This window comes from Stylophora pistillata, chromosome 3, assembly GCF_964205215.1.
Source record: "Stylophora pistillata chromosome 3, jaStyPist1.2, whole genome shotgun sequence".
Classification (NCBI taxonomy): domain Eukaryota; kingdom Metazoa; phylum Cnidaria; class Anthozoa; order Scleractinia; family Pocilloporidae; genus Stylophora; species Stylophora pistillata.
In genome coordinates, this window is record NC_142521.1 from 13,963,866 (window position 1) to 13,987,500 (window position 23,635).

A 23,635-nucleotide genomic window follows, 5' to 3' on the forward strand; every position below is an offset into this window, starting at 1 on the left:
GACGGTGACCTTTGTCTTAAGGGCGGTTAAAGAGGAACAAAAGGAAGATTGGCTCAACGGTCTGATATAGCTTGCTCTCTTGGCCCGCTAGTGGTCCCATTATAAATTGAATATAACAACAATAATTAGTTTCTAATATTATCAGTACTTGTGGGTTTGATCGTTGCGGAAACAGCTCAACTTGTATGCGTTATTGTCCAAGTGTGGGGTCAAGAGGGTTGGATATTGGCCGAGTTCTTTTTTTTCTTTGCATTTTTATGAACCGAGACGAGGTCGAGGTCCATAAAAATGAAGCTAACTTTCAGACATCTTAGCCGAACAAACTTTGTCCGTACAGGATTTATTATATTGCAAAAAGATTTCGGTTTATTAAGAATTAATATTGGCTTGTTTACTTCGAGAGCCGGGTATGAAAGGCAGCTGTGTTTGTAAATTCACGAGAGTCGCTTCTTCAAGTTATTTGACTATCTTCTGTCGCTTTTTGCATTTTTATCGCCGACATTGTCCAAGAATTATGAACTTAGAACCAATTCAATTTTTTTCATGCGCGGGATCAATGCAGGCAATCCCGAGCAGGCGAGAAGGGCACATCTTGCCCGCTCGGTAGCCAATCAGAGCACAGGATTCGCTTCATAATGCCCATGAGCGCTGCGGGTGATGTAATAATCCTGCTTATTAACCCACGAGAAAGAGGCTATATATTTATTATCCCCCTATCTTTTGAATTTTTGCTCGAAAAAAATTTGAATTCTTTGATGTGGATGAAAGCATTGGGTCAAATATTAGTTTCCCGAGACGGGAAGCGGAACAAACCCAAGTTTAAAGAATGCTTTTACCGGGGTCACTTAGAGGAACTCGACCGATCACATTACAAAAAAAGAAAATTATGAAGAAACAAAATCAAGTGAACTGCGCAAGTCAGTACTCAGGAACAAACGAAGCAAAGGTGAAATAATTAAGACGAAATCAACTCCTCGTTTCCTGTTGCTGGTTATCCATTTTGTGTTAGTAACTTCGGAAACCGGGAAATACTCTGTAACTACTACTGTTGTATTTTATATCAAAGGGGCATGTGAATGACATTGGATAAAAAGTCATCAATACGACGTTGTCATCATTTGACTCCCTTTCCTATTATTAAGTATCTTGATATAAAGGCATGGAAACTGGAAAATGATCAATATCATAGGAATTCGTAGGCATATGTTTTATTTCTTATGAAATTGCAGGACTTTAACCGAAAAAAAGGACAAAAAGACAAAGGCAAAAGATGAAAGGACAAAGGCACGTTCATGATTCAGAGTGTAATACAGAATAGTAAAGCGGCTGGGCTGTGTTTTTGAAGTATAATCTCGTTGCAGTACAAACTTAATTGTAAGAAATCTGGAAATCTTAACACAGAAAATTCCATTTTTGAAGCTAATGAAGATGATGAAGTAATACTAAGCCTTACCGTTGAGCTGTGTTATAAGTTAAACGACTCAGGATACAGATGAAAACAATATAATGGATAACAGTAATAATGTTTTGAATACGTTCAAGCAATGTTATGCGCACGAGTTGCACAAACTTATAGTATTCATTTTCAACATAGCGAAATAATCACTCTGTATCTGCTTGCTTTTGTATTTCGCTTTCACAGATGACGGGGCTAACCGTGCAAAAATAAAATCAACCTTTTTAGATATAGTATTAATAAAGTGGAGCTACATTATAATGCAATTCCTGAGTTTTGATTTGTTATCAGGACAAGATATAGAACCAATATCAACACCTTAACCACGCTTGAAATTGTGGTTTTCTGTCATGTTACGTTCGATTTGTATTATTTGTTTCTAGATATCTGAGTGTTTTCAATCAGTGGGCTTCAATGAAAACCACAGGGTCACCAGTAATTGTGTCAGCATTATAAATATATCATTCTCTTTCAATTCCCCAAAGGTTTGAATATCTAACTATGAATCACTAAACTAAAATATAATGTCTTTACTCAGCAGCCCTATTCCAAATAGCGACTTTCATTTCTGCCATTACATACATGTTGAAAAGTCGATCAGTCACGTGATCAGAGCTTGTGATTGACAGCTGCCAATAGCCATGCTGGGACATAGACAAACTCAGGGATCATCCACGCGATAGAAGGGTAGGAGCTTGCCAGATGAAACTTCACTTGTCGCATAGACAATGGCTGAGTTCCTACAACAAACAACGAAAATTTCATTTCATCTGTTCTTCTACCAACTGAATTGCCCTGCCACAACATAATAATTCATTGAAGAACAGCTTACGAAAAGCAGGTTTCCATACACAGATTGTTGCATAGTTTTGCGTCAAATAACTATACGTAATTTATACGTCGCATACCTCCGACATCTTTGAACCCGTATTCTCTGGCCAATTCCGGCGAAATTAGAATCCGACCAGTCTTTTTCATGATATCCTTATCTGAAAGTGGTAATCAAATTTCAGACGCCAAAACAATCGAAAGAGATGGATGACGTATCGCATCTATTTCTAAACTTTCGAAATCGAAAGAAAAGTCAACAACAAGTGAGAGTGGAAACTGGTTAGTCTGTGAAAAGAAATCTTCAAATCAAAACTGATGACTACCACAAAACCTGCTGCGGGAGTATCCCGATTGTTCTAAAGTCGCTAAAGTCTTGTTCTAAAGTCGCTAGCCCGAACTCTAACCCTGTGACTTGGAATGTTCTCGTGTGCATAGATATCTAGCTAAATCCAGTCGTACTCAAAGGTTTTGATTAACAAAGCCAAGCAAGCACGAGATACTAAATCCTTTCCCTCATTGCCCAGCTCTGTTGCTGGTATTGTAAGTTAGACAACCTTTGCTACAACTTAAGATGTTTTTTTCTTCTTGTCGCGAGCGCGGGACTAAGAAAAAGTCTGATTAATCATGAGAAATCGAACCTCAGACCCTCGCATTCCATGCAACAATACCTTAACACTTAGCTACTACTGAGCTACCCACAACTCCATTGGTGAGCTGGGCCGTTACCATGTTCGTATGTGATACGCGCCCTGCATATTGCTACGACCAGCAATGTCGAGAGCTTTCTGTGAGCTTATAGCATTTGAAAGAGAGTTAATTTAGCTGCCGAAATACAGTAAAGCTAGCCCTATAGACAAGATGCAGTAGTCATTGAATTCTACCTGGAAATTTTGCGTAGCTTGATGCGAAAGTAGAAAATTATGGGAGTACCTGCTGCAAGCCACGCCACAGCTTTGCCGGAAAATGTGACATCTTCAGCGTATTTTAAAAATTTTCCGGATTTACTCACCTACAAAAAAACACAAAACAGAAGAATAACCTACAAAAAAACTCATAGCTTGCAAGCAGGCTGCCGTTGGCGTTGAGGAACAAGAAGTGGAGCAGCGAGAGATGATCCGACGAGGAGCCTAGCTTTGCATGGCGCAGCTAATGATAGCCTGTTCGATGGCTATTTAACTTTTAGCTAATGAGCTCGAGAATTCTATCGCGTGATAGTTGATAGGAGCGAAGCCCGAGTCAACTACCGATTTTAACGGCCTATATATAAAAGGAAATATAGTAAGGGCCAATGACAATTCACAGAAGAAAAAACTGCTCAGGGCGCGGGAAAACGTGGGCAAGCAAGTCTCGCCTCATTGGTTGAGAAGGCGAATCTCGATTTGAAGACCAACCATACAAGGTAATACTCAAAGAACTATTCGTACTTCTCCCCTCACCTCCCCCAAAGATAGTTTTAAGAACAAGAGAGTACCCATTTTCCTTCATGACTTTTCTTGGGAATCAAGTCCATTACGGTCTCTGTCTTCACAGCCCCTGGCCATAGAGACACACACGCCACATTGTGTTTACGTAGTTCCACAGCCATATCCGCAGCCATTCTGTCCGTCTGAGTAAAAATGAAAAAAAATTATATTTAGCAGGTTCTTAACTTCGCGATTACGGAACAATGTTTTCGCAAAGAGGTTGATTTCTGCAGCAGTCACGATATACATCATACTATCCAATAGCAAAAGCATGTGCGTGCTTGTGCAGGGAAGGAGGGGGAGGGTAGGGAGGGGTAGGTAAGGAAGGGAGGGGAGGGGAGGGAGTACTTACTGCGGCTTTGCCAACACCATATGCGACACTAACGGAATATTTTAAGCCTCCAGGCGATGAGATATTGACAATGAGCCCCTGCTTTGCTGGAACCATCATCTTAGCTGCATACCATGCAGCCACATAATTGGACCTTAAATGGAAGGAATGCGTAAGTTTATCAAGCATCTCACTACGACTCAATAATTAACTCCATCCCTTAATAGTCTGTCGGTCAGTAAGGCCATAACTCATTAACGTCACCATGCACCTTCAGGGGTGTCTCGCGTGCAAGCGATGTAGCGCGTCCGGTTTAAACTGTAGATATCTAAACCCCCATATCAAATTAAAGCTTATAGGACTGGCTATCAGACTATACCAAAAATTTTGAAAAGAAACGAATTGTCGAATTTTTCACGACTTCTAAATGCTAGCGCCCGAATCACCTTTTAAGAGCTACAAGTCAAAGGGAACTTGTTCGATCGCTCTCAAATTTTGACAGTAGCTAGTTTTACATATAAACAACAAAAAGGTGTCTCCCAATTTTTTATTTCTAAATACTTTTTTTCAAGAACGATCACTCCACATTTTTTAAATCCTACTTCAAAAATGTTCGGTAACTTTTCAATGAAGTTGAATATGGCAAATCGCAGGCACGTTTTTAGCGCTTTGGCCCCGGAAACGGAGGAACACATCAAATAAGCGAAAAAAAAAATTCGCTTTAACATGTAACGTTCAAAAGGTGATTCAGGCGCTCGCATTTAGAAGTCGTGAAAAATTCGACAATTCCTTTTTTTTCAAAATTTTTGGTATAGTCTGATAGCCAGTCCTATAAGCTTTAATTTGATATAGGGGCTTAGATATCTACAGTTTAAAACGGACGCGCTACATCGCTTGCACGCGAGACACCCCTGAAGGTGCACAGTAACCTTAAACAAGGAAAAATTTAGTGACTACTGCACAAGCACAGTGCTGAATGGTGAAAATCAATGCATTATATCGATTACTTTTCTCACCTTAACCCCACATTGTTGACCTCGTCCCACATATCCACAGACTAGATAGAGGAAAAAGACAGGGATTATTTGTATTCATCTATTTGTATTTATTTATAATTACCTATAATTAGATTGTGTGCACACCATGTTTTTAAGAGTTTGTTTAATTAGTATGTCTCTCTAGAACATGAAAACTGGTTAAGACTCGGAGTCGGACTTGTAAAATTTTTTCATTTCATTCTGTTATTATTTATTACCAAAACTGACATCCAAAAGCATGCAGACACAAACAAAATTTCACAAATCAAGCTCTCTAATCACAACTCACAAGATGACCTCTCAAAACTTCTGAAATACTGCACCGTCCTGTTTCCACAAGAGGTCAGAGGCACAAAACAATTTTTTGTGATCTAGCTATCTGCAACTTCACGGTTTACATGAGGAGGGGAGGTCAATTGTTTTTCTTCAGTTCGTTTCATAGCCTTCAATTAAGACACTGACTTTAATAAAGCTAAGGCGAAATAGATAAGGAGTATGGATTTGTATCTATTTCATGTGAGATTCCTCTGATCTGGGAGCTGTTTCTTACGACTGACCAGTTCATAAAATGGTGTTCCTGCTTTCTCTAATGCTGCCTGGAAATGAAGAATATGCAGTAAATAAATTGTAAGTGCCTTACAATACAGTTTCTGTGAGGTACATATACTTCTTGCCTTACAGCTGTAGATAGCAAACATACAAAAGAAAAAAACAAGGGAGGTCTTAGACAGGTTCCATTTACTGTTACTTGCAAAAAGTGCATTGCATAATTGCTCATGGATACTGGTGATGTAAAGAGGTAGGCTTTTATTTATCTATCTTCATAACTGCCCGACTTAACAAAGCAGTTCATGCAGTTTATGGAAATGCATGCCAGCAATTCATCTAATTTCTTTTCATTGGCGACGTGCAGAAAATTATCTGATCCCTTTAACATCGGTCAGTGTAAAACGAAGACTGCGGACTGCGGACTGCGGACTGCAGATCGGGGTTAAAATGCAGACTGCAGACTGCAAACCAGGGTTAAAATGCAGACTGAGGGAAAAATAAAATATCAATAATAAAAAACTAGACTTGGTAGTGCTCCTACCCGTAACCGTAATTTTTTTTTCAAAATCCCGAAAACTCAAACCAAAAGGCGTTTATTCGCCTTAGTCAAACATATTATCAACCTCGAGTTCTTGAGCTCCCCATTTTGTCGAACCAAGTTTCCCCAAAAGCGCCCAAACTGATCGTAATGTTATGCGTCTTACCTTTGTTTAAATGTCGGCCATTTTGAATTGTGCATTCGCGAATAGGTCTGTGACCGAGTAACTCTTTCAGGGTTCAAATTCTTCATATGGCCTTGGAAGACAAGGCAAGCAAAACACGACAGCACAACAACAAGGCAAGGTAAACTTGTAGGTATCGAGCATAGTTTGTGAAAGACATTATCGCAAATTATCGAAAATTACCATGAGATCGTCGTCCTCGTTTTCTGACATTTTATAGTGCCATATGACTTGGGGACGAAATGACTTTTAAACTGTGTGAAGCGGCCATTGCGTGTTTCGTGAGTCCTGACGTGACATTATCTTACGGGTACGAACACTCTTTATTTCATCTTTAGAACTCGCTTTTTTTTTATTATTAACATTTTACCCCTCAGTCTGCATTTTACCCCTGGTCTGCAGTCTGCAGTCTGCGTTTTACCCTCAGTCTGCATTTTACCCCCGGTCTGCAGTCCGCAGTCTACGTTTTACACTGACGTACCGCTTTAACATTGATATCTGTATGGCATGATCTTCTATAAACTAGGTGGATGACAGCTATAGAGTGCACTACCTTATTTATCACAGAAAGACATATTCACCCTAGCTCCTTGGTAAGCATTATTCACAAGAATGTCCAATTGCCCATTCTGTTCTTGACTGACTTTTTCAAACAGTTTTTTCACTTCTTCATCGTTTCTGTGGTCACACTTGATAGGAATGCAGCACCCACCACTCTCCTGATCAATCTGCAGTGAATTTTAAAGAATCTTGTAAATCTACTATGAGAATCAAGTAACTTAAATAGCATTTGGGTTTTTTTTCTTGTTTCCAAAGGGCTTCACTTCCTCGCTTCTTTGTGGTTGCATCCATTATAGTCATCCTTGGTGGCTGATCTTAGTTAGCTTGCTCTCCATGTGATGATTGGTGGCCTCTAACATGCTAATGTGAATATTTACTTACACCAGATATGAGTTGTGGAATGAAGGCCTTCATTCCACAATTTATATCTCCAGATTGATAGGTAGAAAAGATTAATATAACAAGTTTTTCTTTGGGAAAGAAAAAATAAACATACAGAAGGACAAATAAAATACAAATACTGAAAGGGGGCCCTATACCTCTACAAGGAAAGGCACTTTGAGAGGAAATTAGTGCCTTTCTACCACCACAACTAACTAACTAAAATTAGTGCCTTTCTACCAGCTAACTAACTAGGCTTGCTCATGGACCTCAGTAAGGCCTGTAAGGTCAGACTGTCCAATGTATTAACCATTTAGCCACATGATTTGTATCCCTTTACTTAAAGGTGGGAGGCAGATTGGTTAGAGCGCAATTGGTTAGAGCGCTGGATTGTGCTGTGCGGGAGGTCGAGGGTTCGAGCCCCAGCCGGACCAATACTCATGGTCTTATAATAACTGAGGAGAATTTGCTACCTTTCTATAATATCAAGAAATGGATAGATATTCCAGTCTTCTCGGATAAGGACGAATATTCACCGTAGGTCCCGTCTCCTGTAGGGTTAGGGGTAGGAGACGTTAATTTCCCACGCATGAGATTACTGCGTGGTGGATGTCCTCCCCGGGGCGGGATGGTTGGTACAAAGGGGTTAGGTGTCTATTGGGACGAAAGTTCTGTTCCTTTCTCCTGCCATTCCCGTGGCGAACAAATTAAATTCCTAAATACAATGTGTAAGCTGTCACAACCTACTTTCATTATTGGTAATCCTGCCACTTGAAGTTTTCACACAAATGAAATTCACCCTACTGTCCTTTCAGATTTACCTCTTCAGCTGTTTGCCTCAATGACCCTTGCTTGCCTTGTTCAGTGTCAAGAGTCCTGCCTGCAAATGCAGTTATAAGAAAGGATAATTGTTTGTATGAGTCTTTCCATCTTGGAAAGTCTCCAATTAATTAACTTCCTGTCCAACTTCCTTCTCTTTACAGATGAAAAAATTTGTTTAACAGACTCCAAATATTTGCTGCAGTGCTTTTTATATCAACTTCTTTTTAAAAATTAGGGCAGTTGGTGGTTGGTGTTAATGCACAAACTCATCCTCGTTAAACATGCTCAGCCTAAGTCAATATTTAAAGTGTCCAAAAGTCACCTTCTTCAGTGCTTTCCTTATTTCAAAGGACTCAATTTCCCCTCTGCCCCTTTTTCTGTTCAGCCTATTCTGAGTATGTCTCACTTGCAGAGGGGAAAAACAAAGCTTAAAAATAACTTCTTGATACAAAATTTTATTTTGTTACTTAATACCTGTAATATAAACAGTAGCTCCTGCCTTGGCCAACATCAAAGCAATTCCTTTGCCAATTCCTCTGGAAGCTCCTGTCACAATGCATACTTTTCTTTTTAGAGAAGGCAGCTCAGATTCCATCCTGTTTTGAACTTAAGATCAGAACAACTTTCAGTAGACCATTCCACTATAATTGCAACTTGGTCACTGGTATACTTGCTTGCTAAAAGCAGTTTGGTTGCTATAAATTTGGGTTCTTAATATACCTTATTAGACCTTTTGTTGTGTAGTATCGCTGAGTATTTTTATTTATTTATTTATTTATTTATTTGAGGATTTGTACCAAGTACTGGAGCAGAAACAATAGGACATGGATCCCCTACGAGGTTTAAGCTCCAACAAACTCACCCATCCCACCCCAGGGGAGGACATCCATTACACAGTAATCTCGTGTGTGGGAAATTAACGTCTCCTACCCCTAACCCTGCACGAGACGGGACCTCCATTTATTCGTCCCTATCCGAGAAGACTAGAATATCTAACCATTTCTTGATGTTATAGAAAGGTAGTATATTCTTCTCAATTATTTTAAGACCTTGAGTGTTGGTCCGGCCGGGGCTCGAACCCTCGACCTCCCGCACAACAGTCCAGCGCTCTATCCATTAAGCTAACCGGGAGGCGGTTAGCTTAATTTTTACGAGTTGTGACGTATTTTAACGAGCCCGTAGGGCTCGTCAAAATACAAATTACGAGTAAAAATACTCAGCAATACTACACAACAAAACGTCTAATAAGTTATTTATTATTCAACACGCCAAACTGTTATTTCAGTGCGGGCGAATTTCGCAGATATTTATTTACGGGGAGTGCCTGACATAGTATGCGAAGCGGAACGGAATTGGCGCGTTGTCGTGTTGCTGTTTCAATTTTCTTCAATGAAGAAATTTCCTTGTCGTCTAGCTGTTTTTCTTCGTTCAATTCATCTTATAAACTTGGATCTATATTTGCCAGCCATTCTGACTCTTCGTCGTCGGAAATATGATTCAAATTGTCCGCCATTTTTTTTTTCTTAACTTCAATCTACAATCCAATTCCTCGCTTGCGCGATGCGAGAAAACCTGTTTAACCGGTACTCCAGAGTACAAATACCGCGTGATGTTTGTACTCGTCTAGGGCTTTATTTGTCCCCAAGTGTAGTTCGATAATAATTTCCTTTCCTCTGGTTTGCCAAAGTGAAGACTTAAATTCTGGTCGTATGACCATAAATAGAAAAAAAAAATGCCTTATAGACCTCAGTCAACAAATCAACCCTTGGTCTAACATGATGCAACGATTAATTTGCCACAGCCAATACAGCAATCTCAATCCCAAAATTAAAAGAAAATAATTTTTAGTCACAAATCGCTAGAAAATCAAGTTTACGATAAAAATCGGAAACATGCTCAGGGATCAGATTTCAAAGACGATACGCACTATTTTCTGGTTTTCCAAATAACCGCGCGTGCTAATTACTAAGGCAAGGCGAAGATATTTGGGCTTAGCACCACAACAGACTGAGGCTTGTTTTAGGACCAGGCCCCGTTGTTCAAAGGATGGATAACGCTATACACTGGATAAATCTCTATCCGGTGGATAGCGCAGTACGTTTTAGTAACACTTATCCGCTGGATAGCGATTTATCCGTTGGATAGCGTTATCCGCTCTTTGAACAACCGGAGCCAGGCAGTTTATCAGATATAAAACAGTAGAATATTACAGCAAAAGTATTCGACAGATACACTAAACAACCGTCCAGTATTCAAAAATATATCACAAACATTAAATCAAATGAATAGAGAAACAATCAAAACTGCCAATGGTTTGGGTGGCAGGCGGGAACTTAGAACTTCCTTCAGAAGCTAGAAAACAACTTTCTTGCTTGCATGTTCGATAGAACGTGTACAGATTCCACTTGCGATATACTGGAAGACCTGGGATGACTCGCAATTAAAAGAGTACTTTTGCGTGGTGCATCAAACCAGTTGGTTCTATCCAGGTCTTGTGACTTACACGCTCAACAAATTGCTTAACTCCGAAAGAGACTGTACCTCTCCGTTCTCGAGGTCCAGATTCATAGTAATGGAATTAATATCTACGACAACAGTTTTGTTGAAAGAGATACTAAATTTTCCATTAAGATGCGAAAAAAGTGCGAAGCCAACTCTTTCTAGCAGTGAGAGAGGGTTACGTAGAAGACCGCATCACGCAATGTCAAACATAGATTGAAGTATATGAATTTCAGGTCATTTTCCCTACATGGTTATTACATATCGACACTTAGAAATGATATTCACCGATCCAAACGGTGGTCCGCATTAGGCGAAGCCTCACTTGAAAGCGGCAACTTCACTTTTCATTTTGCAGCCATTAATTTGAATCGCGTTCAAGAATGTTAACTCGAAAGTTCGTCTAGTCGTTTTCAAGGCTAATACCACATGTATTGGTATTTCAAATCGAGTATCCTTTAGCCCAGGCCATTCATAGCTCATTTGATCGACGGGTGCTAAAGGTCTATTTCGATTGGAATGGAACCAAAAAACAAAACAACCTGAAAATCTAAAAACTCGCGGCTGAACTGGACTAGAACATTTCAGTCAATCGCTGAGAAATTTTGTTGTTCAAGCCATTTGTTTGCCATTTGATTACGCGAATAGACGGTCACGCGATTTGCAATTCATTCATGCAATTTGTTAAAACGAACTCTAAGGCTGAAACAAATCGGAATCAATTAAACTCCTTCGACTTTATTTTGTTTTGGGCTGTAGCGCTGCCGAAAATTCCCTAAAATCCATAGAATAAATGAAGATCAGCAGTATTCTAGTGCTTCAACGTAGTCGCTCACTAACTATAAGAATCAAGGAACACATATTTGCGCCTTACCTGATTTTTATTAAGTCAAACATCTGACAAGAGTTATAGACAAGAGTTTTGAAGTCCCGCACACGATCGTAACAACGGCCAAATGCGATCACCAGTTAACCAACCAGTCAAGTCATGCGACTTATCTACGACCTTCGCCCCGGGACTTTCGCCTCCACGTCCGGTGCAGACATTCAACTTTGATTAGAAATCCTTGGTAGTTCGATTACAGTTCCTTTCAGCAAGAGGGTAGGTAAGCTTTCCGCAATTTGTTTTTCATTGGTAGACTACGTATCGTCTAGAATTTTCATAGCGAATCTGTGAAAGTTTCTTCCAGCTAGCTAGGATCTACATTCAAGAGTGTGTAAGCAGAGGCGAAAGAGGGGGTGGGGGAAAGGGGAGGGGGATGGGGGTGGTAATGCAGAGAGGGTCCACAATACTCATATATCAAGAGCCATAATTGGGTCCCAATAATGGCTCTTGTCATATATGCATTCTAGCTTGGATTGCAAGTCTAACTTTTGAACATCATGTCCCCTAATAAAAGTGTTTCCGTTTCCTTTACCAAATGGGAGATCTGTATGATGCTGATGTTTTTGAAGAAACTGACGACTATCAAGTTCCGTTTTCAGAGATCCATTCAAATCTAAATGCTTTCTACCTCAGTCCAGTACGTTTCACTTTATATTGAGGAAGCTCAAGAGTCTAGAATTTTGTTAAAGAGAGGTGAACGTTTAAAAACCATGACCTTGCGTTAAACAAAAAAAATTTAACGGCTGAATTTTTATAAATACATAAAATATTCTGAATCGGCACTTATAACCCGGTTTCTGCTCACAGATAGTAATGGCCAATGAATAGTCAAGTGCCCTACTATTTGAGCTACCTCAGTGACATCCAACGGAATCGTGGTGGTCGGTCTCCCGTTTCTCCCCGGCACGCTCCAAGTTGAATGGACATCACCTTGTACATCATATCAATTGAAGCAATCAACTATATGCATGTATCCTAGTCCGGAGGGCCAGAGTCCGATTCGCGCTCGGAAATCAGATGGATTTGTTTCTAAGTAGACCTTAAATCAAACGGCACCTCAACCACGCTTGTAAATAGATAATTAGTTTGCTTCCTTCAAATTTGGGTTTTCAATCATGTTACGTTCGATTTGCATCATTTGTTCCTTGATATCTGAGTGTTTCTAATCAGTGGACTACAATGAAAACCACAGGGTCACCAGTAATTATGTCAGCCTTATCAAGTCTTTTTTTTAATTTCAAGTTTTTAATTTCAAGTTTCTTTTTTTAATTTCGTAGACTGGACAACACGCTACAACACACTATCATCGCTCCAACTCGAAACTCAAGTTACAAATGACATACTCTATTCTGATCTGGTTTACAATCTTGGGTTACAATTTAAGGACTTGAAAGGTAGACGTTATTCAGAAGGTTGTTCCAGGTTTTTCCAATCTCTTTATCAAAATTTAATTTAACTTATTATTATAATCATCAACCGATGAAGTTGTTATACTCTCTTTTCAGTAAAATATGATCTCTTTACTCATCAAGGACTATTTCAAATAGCGATTTTTCATTTTTGAAATTACACACATGTTAAGCTGGAGAGAGTCGATCAATCACGTGATCAAAGTTTATGGGTTGCAGCTGCCACTAACCAAGCCGGTACATACACAAACTCGGGCATCATCCAGGCGACAGAGGGGTATGACCTCTCCAGATGAAACTTCACTTGGCGAATGGACAATGGCTGAGTTCCTACAAGAAAGAACCAAAATTTCATCGTGTCTGTATTTCTAAACACTGAATTGTCCGACCATGACATAATTAGTTGAAGAGCTTTCCATACACAGTGGGTTCCGGTAAACAGATTGTGGCACAGTTTCGAGACAAATGATGTATCTTTGACCCTTGGGTACCATTTAGGGACAATAATGATAATAAAGGTAACGTTAGCGATCATAATAACGATAATGATGATTATGATGATGAAGATGACATGGATTTTGATTGGTTCTTGCGTAAGATCGATTAGAGGACAGGCGCATTGATGAAGTCAAAATTGAGAACATTTTAGATTAGGGGCCGACCATTTAACTTTTGAGGCGGGGGGGGGGGTGATTTCTGATCATCAAGAAATTTTTCTCTGGATATCTGCTGTATAGGATATTTTTTTCCGATTTTTTGGTACATTTTTTCTGTTACATTTGGGCTGTCTGCAATTTTTTTCTTCCAACAAACGCTTGCAGGAAATTTTTTTCAAAATCACCCACCCCCCCTCAAAAGTTAAATGGTCGGCCCCTTATATGTTCTTCCAGACCTGTACAGTAATCAGATCACAGAAAATCAGTGACACACTCAGGTGCACTCGTGTGCCACTATTTTGTTTTTACCACATTTTGTGACCTGTCACTGAACAGATAGTTCCGCTATTTTAAATTTCATTCTTTTTACGAGAGTCCACATACCTCCGACATCTTTGAAGCCGTATTCTTTGGCTAACTCTGCCACAATTAGAATCCGACCAGTCTTTTTCATAATATCGCTATCTGAAAGTGGTAATCAAATTTTAGACGCCAGAACAAATGAAGAAGGAAGCTTTTATAGGGTAGTCAAAAGCTTTCCCGTCCCTTTATTTACGAACCAAATCGAAAAGAAATTTAGCAATATGCAAGAGGGAAAAATTATTCTTCTGTAAATACATGTAGTAAATGAGTGGTCTGATTTTCTTAAGTTCTGAAATCGTTAGCTCAGTCTGACTCCAGTGGCCTGGAATCACCTCAAAAATAGCTTTACAATTTGGGGAAATTGATCCAGCTAAATCCGAAAGCACATAGAGGTTGTTATTGACAAAACCTTGCACATTTTGAGACTTATGCCTTTCACTCACTACCCAGCTCTGCATAAGGCGTTATGAGTCAAACAAACGTTGCAACAAGGGACGTTGCTTTATTGCCTTATCGCGATCGTGGAAAAAAAAGAAAAAACTTCTTCAGTCTCCATAAGAGCTTTGAAATCCGCGCTCCAATGCTCTGCCACTAAATTGAAGACGACACTGTGGTGAGCTACGCCACTCCTTGGTTCATATGAGACACGCAACCTGCACACAGCAGGGATCAACGACGTCACAAGCTTTGTAGGAGTATAGTAAATAAGAAAGATGGTTAAAAAAAGAAAAGAAACTTAGCTGAGAGAACCCCCAAAAAGGGGCACAAATGATTTCTGTGTGAAAATTGTGTTATACAATGCTAAAAAAGACAAAAGAGAGATTTCGCATCGCATTTACGTGAAACGTGAAAGGCACGAGTGACCACATGACTTTGTTTTTCCCGCCATTTTTTCCCGTTTCCCGGTCGCGTTTTGCCGTTTCTACGTGAAAGTTACCTGTTTCGCGTTTGCCAAGTACGTAAGATTTTCTTCCTTTTTTCTCTCACAGAGTAGAAGTTAATTGTCGAAAAAAGGGCATCAAGACTATTCCTTGTAAGTTATATGAACGCGCCTTCAAAACCACCATAACGTCAGCTAGCGCGAAGCTAAAGCAGCAAGGTTCACGCTATTTACGTGAAACGTGAAAGGACAAGCTCACGTTTGCCATTTCACGTAAACGCGGCGCTTATTCTCTCTACAAAAATGGAGTACCTGCTGCAAGCCACGCCACAGCTTTGCCGGAAAATGTGACATCTTCAGCGTCTTTGAAAATTTGGGCGGCTTTGCTCGACTATAAAAGGTAAAAAATACTTACTCATTGCTTGTAAGTAGGCTGTCACTTGCATTGTGGCACGAGAAGTGGAAGACGAGCAGGCAAAGCCAAGCTTCGCACCACAAAAGCTATTTTATAGTTAGATTATGACATCGAAATTCCCATTTAAACAATAGAGTGTTTCTGTCGAGGAACTATCGGCTGATAGTTGCCCCGCGAAAGTTTGATGTTCTTAAAACAAATATGCTAGTTTTAAGAACATCAAATTTCCAAGGGGCAACAATCAGACCGATAGTACCGAGACATAAACACTCTTTTGTCTTTATTTTTCACCACTAAATTTTCTTCCGCGCGCCAGTCGAAAAACAGTCAAAACTCATTAAATGCATATCAGTCAAATATTTCTTCATGAGTACGGCCTGTCACAAATGTCAATGATTCGCAACCGTACATTGGCTAGAAAATACGTTATATCTGTCAGAATTGAAAAATCGCTGTTTTTCAGATCTGCCTAATTTCGCGGCCGTCAAACCATTCAAAATATTTCACGGATGAGTACTATCCATCCGGGTATTTTCCGCGGACGGGCACTATGGGCTGATAGTCCCCACGGATGAACACTATCGCGTCACCTGATCATTTTAAACCAATAAGAATCGGAGAAAATTTAGTGGTGAACTATAACGTGTCTTAGTTGATGACAGTAAAGCCCGAATGAACTATCCATTACAGCAGCCATTCAAAACAAAGGAAATGCAACAAGGAGCCAATGACAACTCACTGAAGAAAAGGACCGCACGAAGCGCGGGAAAACGGCGGCGACCGATTCACATCTGATTGGTGATCGACCTCCACACCAATTACCCTGCGAGCAGAGCCTTTTTAACCCGTCCTCGAATCGAAAAGGAAAAAAGGCTCTGCCGACATCCTGTTCATTTATTTATTTAAAAAAATATTTAAAGAGGGAGCCCAGCTCGCCATAGCGGTTTTCAGTGAGGGCCTCAAAATTAACAATGTATAAAATAAGTAATCACGTAATTAATAAGTAAAAACTCACGGTTGAAATATGAAATATGAAATATCTAAAATATGAAACATCTAAAATATGACATGAACAGAAAATAATAAAATCGATGTGCAAGAGATGACACACTAACGGAACCTATTAAAATTCAAAATATTTAAGCAATGAATTTTTAAAAGCGTCATAGGGTAGACATCTCATGTCTTCTGGGAGGGAATTCCAGTCTGTCAATGCACTATTAAAAGATCTGAGTAGACCCCAGTTCGTGTTTGATCTAACAGATCTAATAGTTTCCTTGGAGCGAGTGTTATGGCTATGATAGTCTGTGCCTCGAGTAATCATACTGTTTCTTTCACTGTCATTTATAACTCTATGCATAAAAAGACACCGTCGCATTGATCTTCTGGATGATAGATTGATCCAGTTCATATCAAGAAGTGCTTGAATTGAAGAGGAATGTGTCGCTCGATCCAGTACTAGCTTAGCTGCTTTATTCTGAAGAACTTGAATAGAATCCATCAAAACTTTGTTATTTTTATCACCCCATACGATACTTGCATGTTCGAGAACAGGAATGACCATTGTTGACACATAGATCCTCCATGCATAGACTGGGAGAAGATACTTGATTCGTTTTAGCACACCTAGTTTCTTTGCTATTTCACTCGTTCAATATGGTCATGCCAAGTAAGATGCTGGTTTATGATCACTCCGAGATACTTAAATCTGGTAAAGTTCTCCAGTTGATCATTATTGGCTACAAGGGCTATGTCATTGAATTGATTTAATCTGTTACGTCCTCCAATGACCATAAACTTCGACTTAGTAACATTTAGTGTCAGCTTATTATTATGTAACCAAGATGTAATAGCTTCCAAGTCTGCATTGAGCTTTGATTGCAAATTGGTTGGCGAGTTCTCATGACAATAAAATGCCATGTCATCAGCAAACATCGCCATCTTTGAGTGCCGCAGTTCAGATTGAACTCCATCAATATATACTAAGAATAACAATGGCCCCAGAATGCTACCCTGCGGCACTCCCATAGTGACTTTAGCTGGGGGGGGGGGGGGGGGGAAATGCATTTACACACATTGTTTTTTGAACTCGACCAGTGAGATATGAGCGGAACCATTGTAAGCTTTTTCCTGCTACTCCTAGTGACTTGAGTTTGTTGATGAGGAGCAGATGATCGACAGTGTCGAAACGCCTTGCAAAGGTCCAGCAATTAACACTGTTCCCGTCACGCATTCCTTGTCCATACTTTCAAGGACTTGATCTGTAAAGTCGATTAGGGCAGTGGAAGTTGAACGCTTCAGTCGGAAGCCAAACTGTGATTATGATAATAGTCTGTTTACTTCCAAAAAGGAACTTAACTGAAAATGTGCTGGTCTCTCTATGATCTCGCTTATAGTTGGTAACATTGATATTGGTCGATAGTTGTCCTTTATTGACTCATCTCCATCTTTAAATAATGCAATGACTTTTGCACATTTTCAGACTCTAGGAAATACTCCATCACTGAAGGATTTATTGATCAAACCAGTTAGTACTGGGGCGATGACGTCAGAAGCATCCTTCAACAGGCGTGCACTTAGCTTAGCAAGTCCAACAGCTTTGTTAGGTTTTAAGGATTTAAGGGCATTATGGACGAAGTTCACATTAACATTATCCAATTGAAATTCATAAGAAGGGGTGTTGGACGTAAAAGCAGTCGAAATGCTTTGAAACGGTTTTGCTAGTACTTTCCCAATTGACACAAAGTACTGGTCCATAATCTTGGCGATGGAGAGATTTTCAGTGTGCCATTTCCCGTTTTCAAAGATTGAAAAAACAGTCGACTTTTTTGTACCGGGGAGTACCTGTTTTATTGCAGGCCACATTTCACAAGAATCACCCTTGGCGTCTTCAATCATCTGACAAAAATATTTCGACTTGAGATTGTTTTCTTCGTGATTGGTATAATTCCGCAGTTTTCTGTACATTCCCCAGTCGTTTGAACATGTGCGGCGGTTGCCTAGAAACTGATCCTTTTCCAGGCCGCCTTGAACTATTGTGGGCGCAGTTTTGGTCATTTGTGTACATGAAAAACAAAGGCGTGTGCACCAAAACCGGTTTGACTGGAGGCAAAACCGGCTTGACTAGCCCGGAGTTTTGAGCTTTCGGCATTTCAAAGCACTGCAACAGGATGTCGACAGAGCCTTTTCCCTTGGAGGGTTAAAAAGAAGAAAAGAAGAAAAGAAGAAGAAAAGGCTCTGCTCGTAGGGTACACACCAATCACAGTGCTTGGTGGAGCGAAAACCAATTCGATCTTGGAAAACAATCGTCACAATTGAAAACTGCCTTGTTTCTCGCCCAACTCCTCCTAAACATAGACTCTAAACGAAAGATTACCTTTCCTCCTTGATCAGCTTTGCTGAGAATCAAGTCCGTCACAATCTCAGTCTTGACAGCTCCTGGCCATAGAGAGACACACGCCACATTCTGTTTGCGTAGTTCCACAGCCATATCCGCAGCCATTCTGTCCGTCTGGGTAAAATAAGAATAGTTATGTCAAGACGGTTTAGAACATTTTTAGTCTGTTTATCACACGTGGAAGGTACATACTTGGGCAATAATGACGGATGTTTCCTGCAAAATTGCTGAAACCGGCAGAAACTACTGAAATAAATTTTAATGTACGATACATAACGTACAATGAAAAAGCACACTCTTGCCTTCGATCGAATCGACTTTATCGATCGAAACAACCTTCGATCGAACTGACTTGTCATTCACCTCGCAAATTGAAAAATTCAGTGTTCCTTTATTTTACAATAAACCAAGTTGATAACTACCCGTGTTTTATTCCTTATAATGTTCAAGAGTTGAGGAATTACTCCTGACCAGCAATCGTGTAACTATTTTCCGTCCTGGGAACTCAGTTTGTGGGGACGAGTACAAGAAGAGATTCGTTCCCAGACCCCGGCTGATTTTTGATGTACTTAAAAACGAGTGCGAGTGGTTCATCGGGGTTTCCAAACACGAGAAAACTGATGAAAGCACGAGGCCAACGGCTTCGTGCTTTTATTGTTTTCGAGTGTTTGAAAACCCCGATGAAACACGAAGCACGAGTTTTTGAAATTGCTTCTTAATCGTGCATCATTAGCCAAGAACAATGAAAAAATTCTACTGAATTTTGGCATCGTACGCGGAATTGCTATAGTAATATTGTTTTTCCGTAATTATTGGCCTTTGTTGTCAAATATTTTAGCAGTGTCACAAGTCCCTGAGGACCGTCATTGTTTAAAGCAGAACACATACACATGCCTTGATGTCAATTCGGTCATTCTTCATGAGATATGGCGTTGTCACGTTTTCGGCAAGCAAAAGCAGCCGAAGAGGAGGTTAATCTGGTTCAAAACGCGGAAGAAGGCGGAAAAGTTGCCGGTAACAGAGGAAGAAGAAAGCAAGTTCTGGGAAATGGGACTTTTAGGTTGTCAGTCAGCTAAATCTTTGCTTAATACAGTATATTATTACAACGGAAAGTTATTCGGTCTTCGCGGTGGTGAACAAAGAAATATCACAGTGGTAGATTTTGAGCTTAGTAATAAATTTTATTCGTTTTTAAGAAAACGTAGCGAAAACTTTTCATGGTGGCCTTACTGATTTAAAATATGAGCCGCGGGTGGTTAAGCATGTTTGTCATCCTCTGGGGGGGGGGGGGGTTGACATTTTATCAAGCTCTAGGGTTTGATATTTCAGCAAAGTATAGTGGAAAAGCCTCTGTCCAGTGTTTCATCGGGGTTTCTAAACGCACACATGTGGCCAAATTGGCGTATCGTGATTGGTTTTTAACTTGATGAATTATTAATGAGTTTGAGAAAGATTGCTTCTAAGTTTTCCCCAGCTTACTGAGACCCTAGCTAAAGCTAATGCGACTAAAAAGACTGATGATGGACGTAAGTTTACAGGCCCTTTTTAAAAAGACGTTTCTTACCAGGCTGTTGCAAGTTAGAGTGTCACTTGCACGTTTTTTAAAATAGATACTTGAGTGGAAGAATGCCCAATAGATCATCGAGCTTCCTAGGGGACATGCGGATTCGAAGCTCCTTGGATGCCTTCTCTACCCTCTCGAAACCAATTATTTAAAATGTTTCTCCTCAGTTTTGGTAAAACAGCGGAAATCGAGCCTATAGCCGCCTGTCAATATTATTTAATTTTAATTGTAATTGTAATTTAGTTGTAATAGTAATTTAATTTTAATTGTAATTGATGTATTTTTAACAGGGAAGAGCCACCTAGTGGATCTGTTAATAAACCATTATTATTGTTATTATTATTATTATTATTATTATTATTATTATAATTTCAATTCTCTCCAGTTCTCGGGTGTTCCACTGGGTAACGTTGTTCGTGTCTCAGCAACTTCCCGTAGCTCAGAGACACAACAGTTTTCGCAACAGATGAGCAGTTCCAAGGATGGCCGATAATTGAACACTTCCAAGAAAGTCAGGTATACCTAACTTGCCAAACCAGGCCTTTGATCTTTTCGATATGCTTCCGAGAGAACCAATCACGATAGGTATTATTGTGACTTTCGAGGCTCCGTGGATCCTTCTGATTTCGTATGCTAGTTCCTGGTACTTTTCCACCTTCTCCTCCTCGGTCCGGGTGATGTTCTGATCCGCTGGCACAGCTATATCAATAAGCGTCCATTTCTGTATGTCTTTATGAATTATTATTATTATTATTATCCTAATCGCAGAGAAATCAACTGAATGCTACATTTTAATCAAGCAGCACAGGGCGAAAACCGTAACCTGTGAGCCATGGAGTAAAAAATAAATGTACATTAACTAATCCTAAAAAGCTTTTCCTTTGTGTCTACGGTCCTCCTTCTAACAGGAACTCAAACTGCCGCCTTGAAAGTTCGGGCAATATTCAGCGTGCCCGAGAGCACTGCCCTCTGCATCTTTCGCAATACGTCTGTGCTTCTGCCTCCCACCAGCTCGCGCATCATGACATCCAGCTCCCGTGACCACCCCCCGAGGGCATCCATTATGATGTTATACTGCTTCACCTCGTAGCCTGGGAACTGCTGTCTTGGTTCCCAGCGAAGGGGTCCGTACTTCAGTGTCTTCTCTTCATCCTTTCTTGTCCGATTGTTAACCCACGGGCAGCTCATTTCCAACGTCACAACTCTCTTGCACATATGATTTACAACGCGTGTATCCACCCTATTGCATCTGACCTCTTGTTGATCAGCATGTATAGGAACATCCCAATAAGCTTTAACATTCTCTGACTCATACACGGGCTTGGGCTTGTCGGGTGAGTACCAGGGTGGTATCTCGTCTATAACTCCCTCATCACACAACAGTTCGTAAAACAGTACCTTCAGTGCGGCGTCGTGTCTAGAGAGATACTTGCTCTGGGCCAGCGCACTGCATCCTGACAAGATATGAGCCACGCTCTCTGGAGCCTTACCGCATAGTCTGCACCTCACCTCGCCTTCCCCGCTTGTGTTATTATTATTATTATTATTATTATTATTATTATTATCATCAAAGAAGTCCAACGACCATTCGCTCTGACGAAGGGCTAAAGCTCGAAACGTCAGCTTTTTAACTCTTTACGGTGGTCAATTTACAATTTCAACTTAGTTGTGATATTACCAAAAGTCTAACAAGAGTCTGGAGTCGACAAAACAGGTTTAAAGTCGACGGTCTATGGACATTATGTACGCTACGAAGAAGGCTGTCACGCTACAAAAAAGGCTGTCACGTTACAAACAGCTGCTTTGAAGACTGATCGTTACCGCTTATCCACAATGCGGAAGTTTAAACGTTTCAGCGCTTCGGTTTAGAGTTTCTGTTTTAGGCCGTGCACATTCTGATGTCGGTATTGGAAACCTCAAGCTTCACTTCCGTAACAGCAAGTCAGAGATATTAGGAATAGATTGTACATGTTTCCTTCCTGGCTCTAGGGTAAGTATGATGTCCTATGTAATTCATTATCAGTGATAAACAAATGTAGCGAGCGTCCAGCTTCCATCTGCATTGCGTTCATACAATACCACATATAAACTAACAAGAACACAACAGATTCAACGGTCTGACGTTTAACAATAAATAATGCAGAATTGCTGCTTTCAAGCACCAACCAGGTATAACAACGCGTCCAGAAAGGGAACTGGGATAATAACAAACGTCTGTGTCAACTTTCCGATACTTTACATGTAGAACAGAGCATGGAGCCTTATTTACTCCCTTTACCTCCTCACCCTATTGCGCAAAAACAAACAGCTCCCACTTTCCCGTATAATTAGTAATGCCATCACCATGACTCATTTTCTGAGCTTTGCAAGAGTGTCACGTCGGGGATTGATGCGTGACGAAGAGACTTGGCCTAAGCCGAAAAGCCCTGCTGTGAAAAAGCTTCGGTGTAGTAAACTTGTTTACAGAATTTCTCAAACATCACGGACGGACGAGAAACCAAATGCTAAACAATGAAGCGACGCTGTATTGATATTCTGGCCAGATATAAACTCGACAAAAAGAGGAAGCGACATTCTGAATGGTGAGGCAACAAAAAAACACGGCAAACTGCAAAGTCAAAATTGAAAAACTTCCTGCTGCGATGAGACAAACAACCTCCGAGTTTCACTGAGCAGAATGCTAAAATGCCAAAACGGTAACCCGAATAAGCCACAAACTGACAGCTAGAAACGTAGCAATTCAGAAATGAGGTGTTAGAATGAAAAGCAAGTTTGAAATAGCTAAAGCAAAGAAATGGAAATAATTACTGAAAAGCTGCAATGATAGATTTATTATATTACAGACATACTTAGTTTATTCCTTATTACGGAAGCCGGTTCGAGGCGCTTCAGTGCTTCAGTAGTATGTGATTTCTGTTTTAGGTCTTTCGTCACATGCGCACCTCGATGACTGACTGTATCAGCTACCGCGGAAATAAATGCTTCAAGCTTCACCTTCAGAAAGAAAGGAACAAATTACCTTTGGACTGTTGTTGAGCAACTCTGAAGACACATCAAAACAAACTAGCGTCTGACCAATTAGATATTAGTTTCGGTTATCACGTGAAGAGAGTAAACCCCTTCCCTATGGATAGATTAAAAGTGCTTCAGATAAACCACATCCTTACATAGTTGCTCGGTTAGCGGAGAAGCGTCAAGGACGATCGGTTTAAGGTAAGTGTCAATAGTTGTTTTGTCGCAGATAACGAAGTTCGTATAAGGAAGGGCAAGAAGTACAAATAGCAGAAGATAGGCCGTTCTACCGTGCATGATATGATAATTGAAGACAAGTAATCATGTCAAAGATTACTGAACGAAGTGCGATCGATTGTTGTCTTCTCAGCACAGGTCAGAGAATTAGAAAACGTTTTGTT

The 23,635-nt window shown here is 40.2% G+C and overlaps 3 protein-coding genes across 4 annotated transcripts in view; 1 reads left to right on the top strand and 2 right to left on the bottom strand.

Annotated features, from left to right (window-relative positions):
• Positions 1–1,192: 1,192 nt before the first annotated feature.
• Positions 1,193–11,657, bottom strand: LOC111342080 (dehydrogenase/reductase SDR family member 1). Of its 2 annotated transcripts, XM_088751777.1 has the most exons (11): positions 11,527–11,657; positions 8,628–8,759; positions 8,153–8,211; positions 6,971–7,117; positions 5,676–5,714; positions 5,098–5,138; positions 4,103–4,235; positions 3,759–3,893; positions 3,218–3,296; positions 2,365–2,445; positions 1,193–2,196 (listed from the first exon to the last, which is right to left on the bottom strand). In XM_088751777.1, the coding sequence occupies exons 2-11, from the start codon at positions 8,746–8,748 to the stop codon at positions 2,066–2,068; spliced, it is 966 nt and encodes a 321-aa protein (XP_088607903.1). In that variant the 5' UTR covers positions 8,749–8,759; positions 11,527–11,657; the 3' UTR covers positions 1,193–2,065. The 2 variants fall into 2 exon arrangements, with proteins under 2 accessions (XP_088607903.1, XP_088607904.1); XM_088751778.1 differs by lacking the exons at positions 8,628–8,759; positions 11,527–11,657 and having other exon boundaries at positions 8,079–8,217.
• Positions 11,658–12,763: 1,106 nt separating this feature from the next.
• Positions 12,764–18,784, bottom strand: LOC148734631 (dehydrogenase/reductase SDR family member 1-like). The gene is made up of 4 exons (XM_088751781.1): positions 18,638–18,784; positions 15,159–15,237; positions 13,988–14,068; positions 12,764–13,277 (listed from the first exon to the last, which is right to left on the bottom strand). Exons 1-4 carry the CDS (start codon positions 18,761–18,763, stop codon positions 13,147–13,149), a joined length of 417 nt encoding a protein of 138 aa, XP_088607907.1. The 5' UTR covers positions 18,764–18,784; the 3' UTR covers positions 12,764–13,146.
• A 3,276-nt stretch (positions 18,785–22,060) lies between these two features.
• Positions 22,061–23,635, top strand: part of LOC148734632 (uncharacterized) — a 7,660-nt gene continuing 6,085 nt past the window's right edge. The window contains exons 1-2 of the mRNA XM_088754441.1: positions 22,061–22,212; positions 23,145–23,435. The gene's annotated coding sequence lies outside the window, so the exon portion shown is untranslated. The remainder of the gene's footprint in view (positions 22,213–23,144; positions 23,436–23,635) is intronic.

Excerpts from the sequence above, each read along its gene's own strand:
- LOC148734631 (XM_088751781.1), bottom strand. The coding sequence starts at position 18,763 with ATGGCTGCGGATATGGCTGTGGAACTACGCAAACAGAATGTGGCGTGT. Across the intron at positions 14,069-15,158 it reads TGTGGCGTGGCTTGCAGCAG|ATAGCGATATTATGAAAAAG; the intron begins GTACTCCATTTT and ends TACCACTTTCAG. Across the intron at positions 13,278-13,987 it reads CGGCTTCAAAGATGTCGGAG|GAACTCAGCCATTGTCCATT; the intron begins GTATGTGGACTC and ends TCTTTCTTGTAG.
- LOC111342080 (XM_088751777.1), bottom strand. The coding sequence starts at position 8,748 with ATGGAATCTGAGCTGCCTTCTCTAAAAAGAAAAGTATGCATTGTGACA. Across the intron at positions 3,894-4,102 it reads ATGGTGTTGGCAAAGCCGCA|ACGGACAGAATGGCTGCGGA; the intron begins GTAAGTACTCCC and ends ATTTTTACTCAG. Across the intron at positions 2,197-2,364 it reads CGGGTTCAAAGATGTCGGAG|GAACTCAGCCATTGTCTATG; the intron begins GTATGCGACGTA and ends TGTTTGTTGTAG.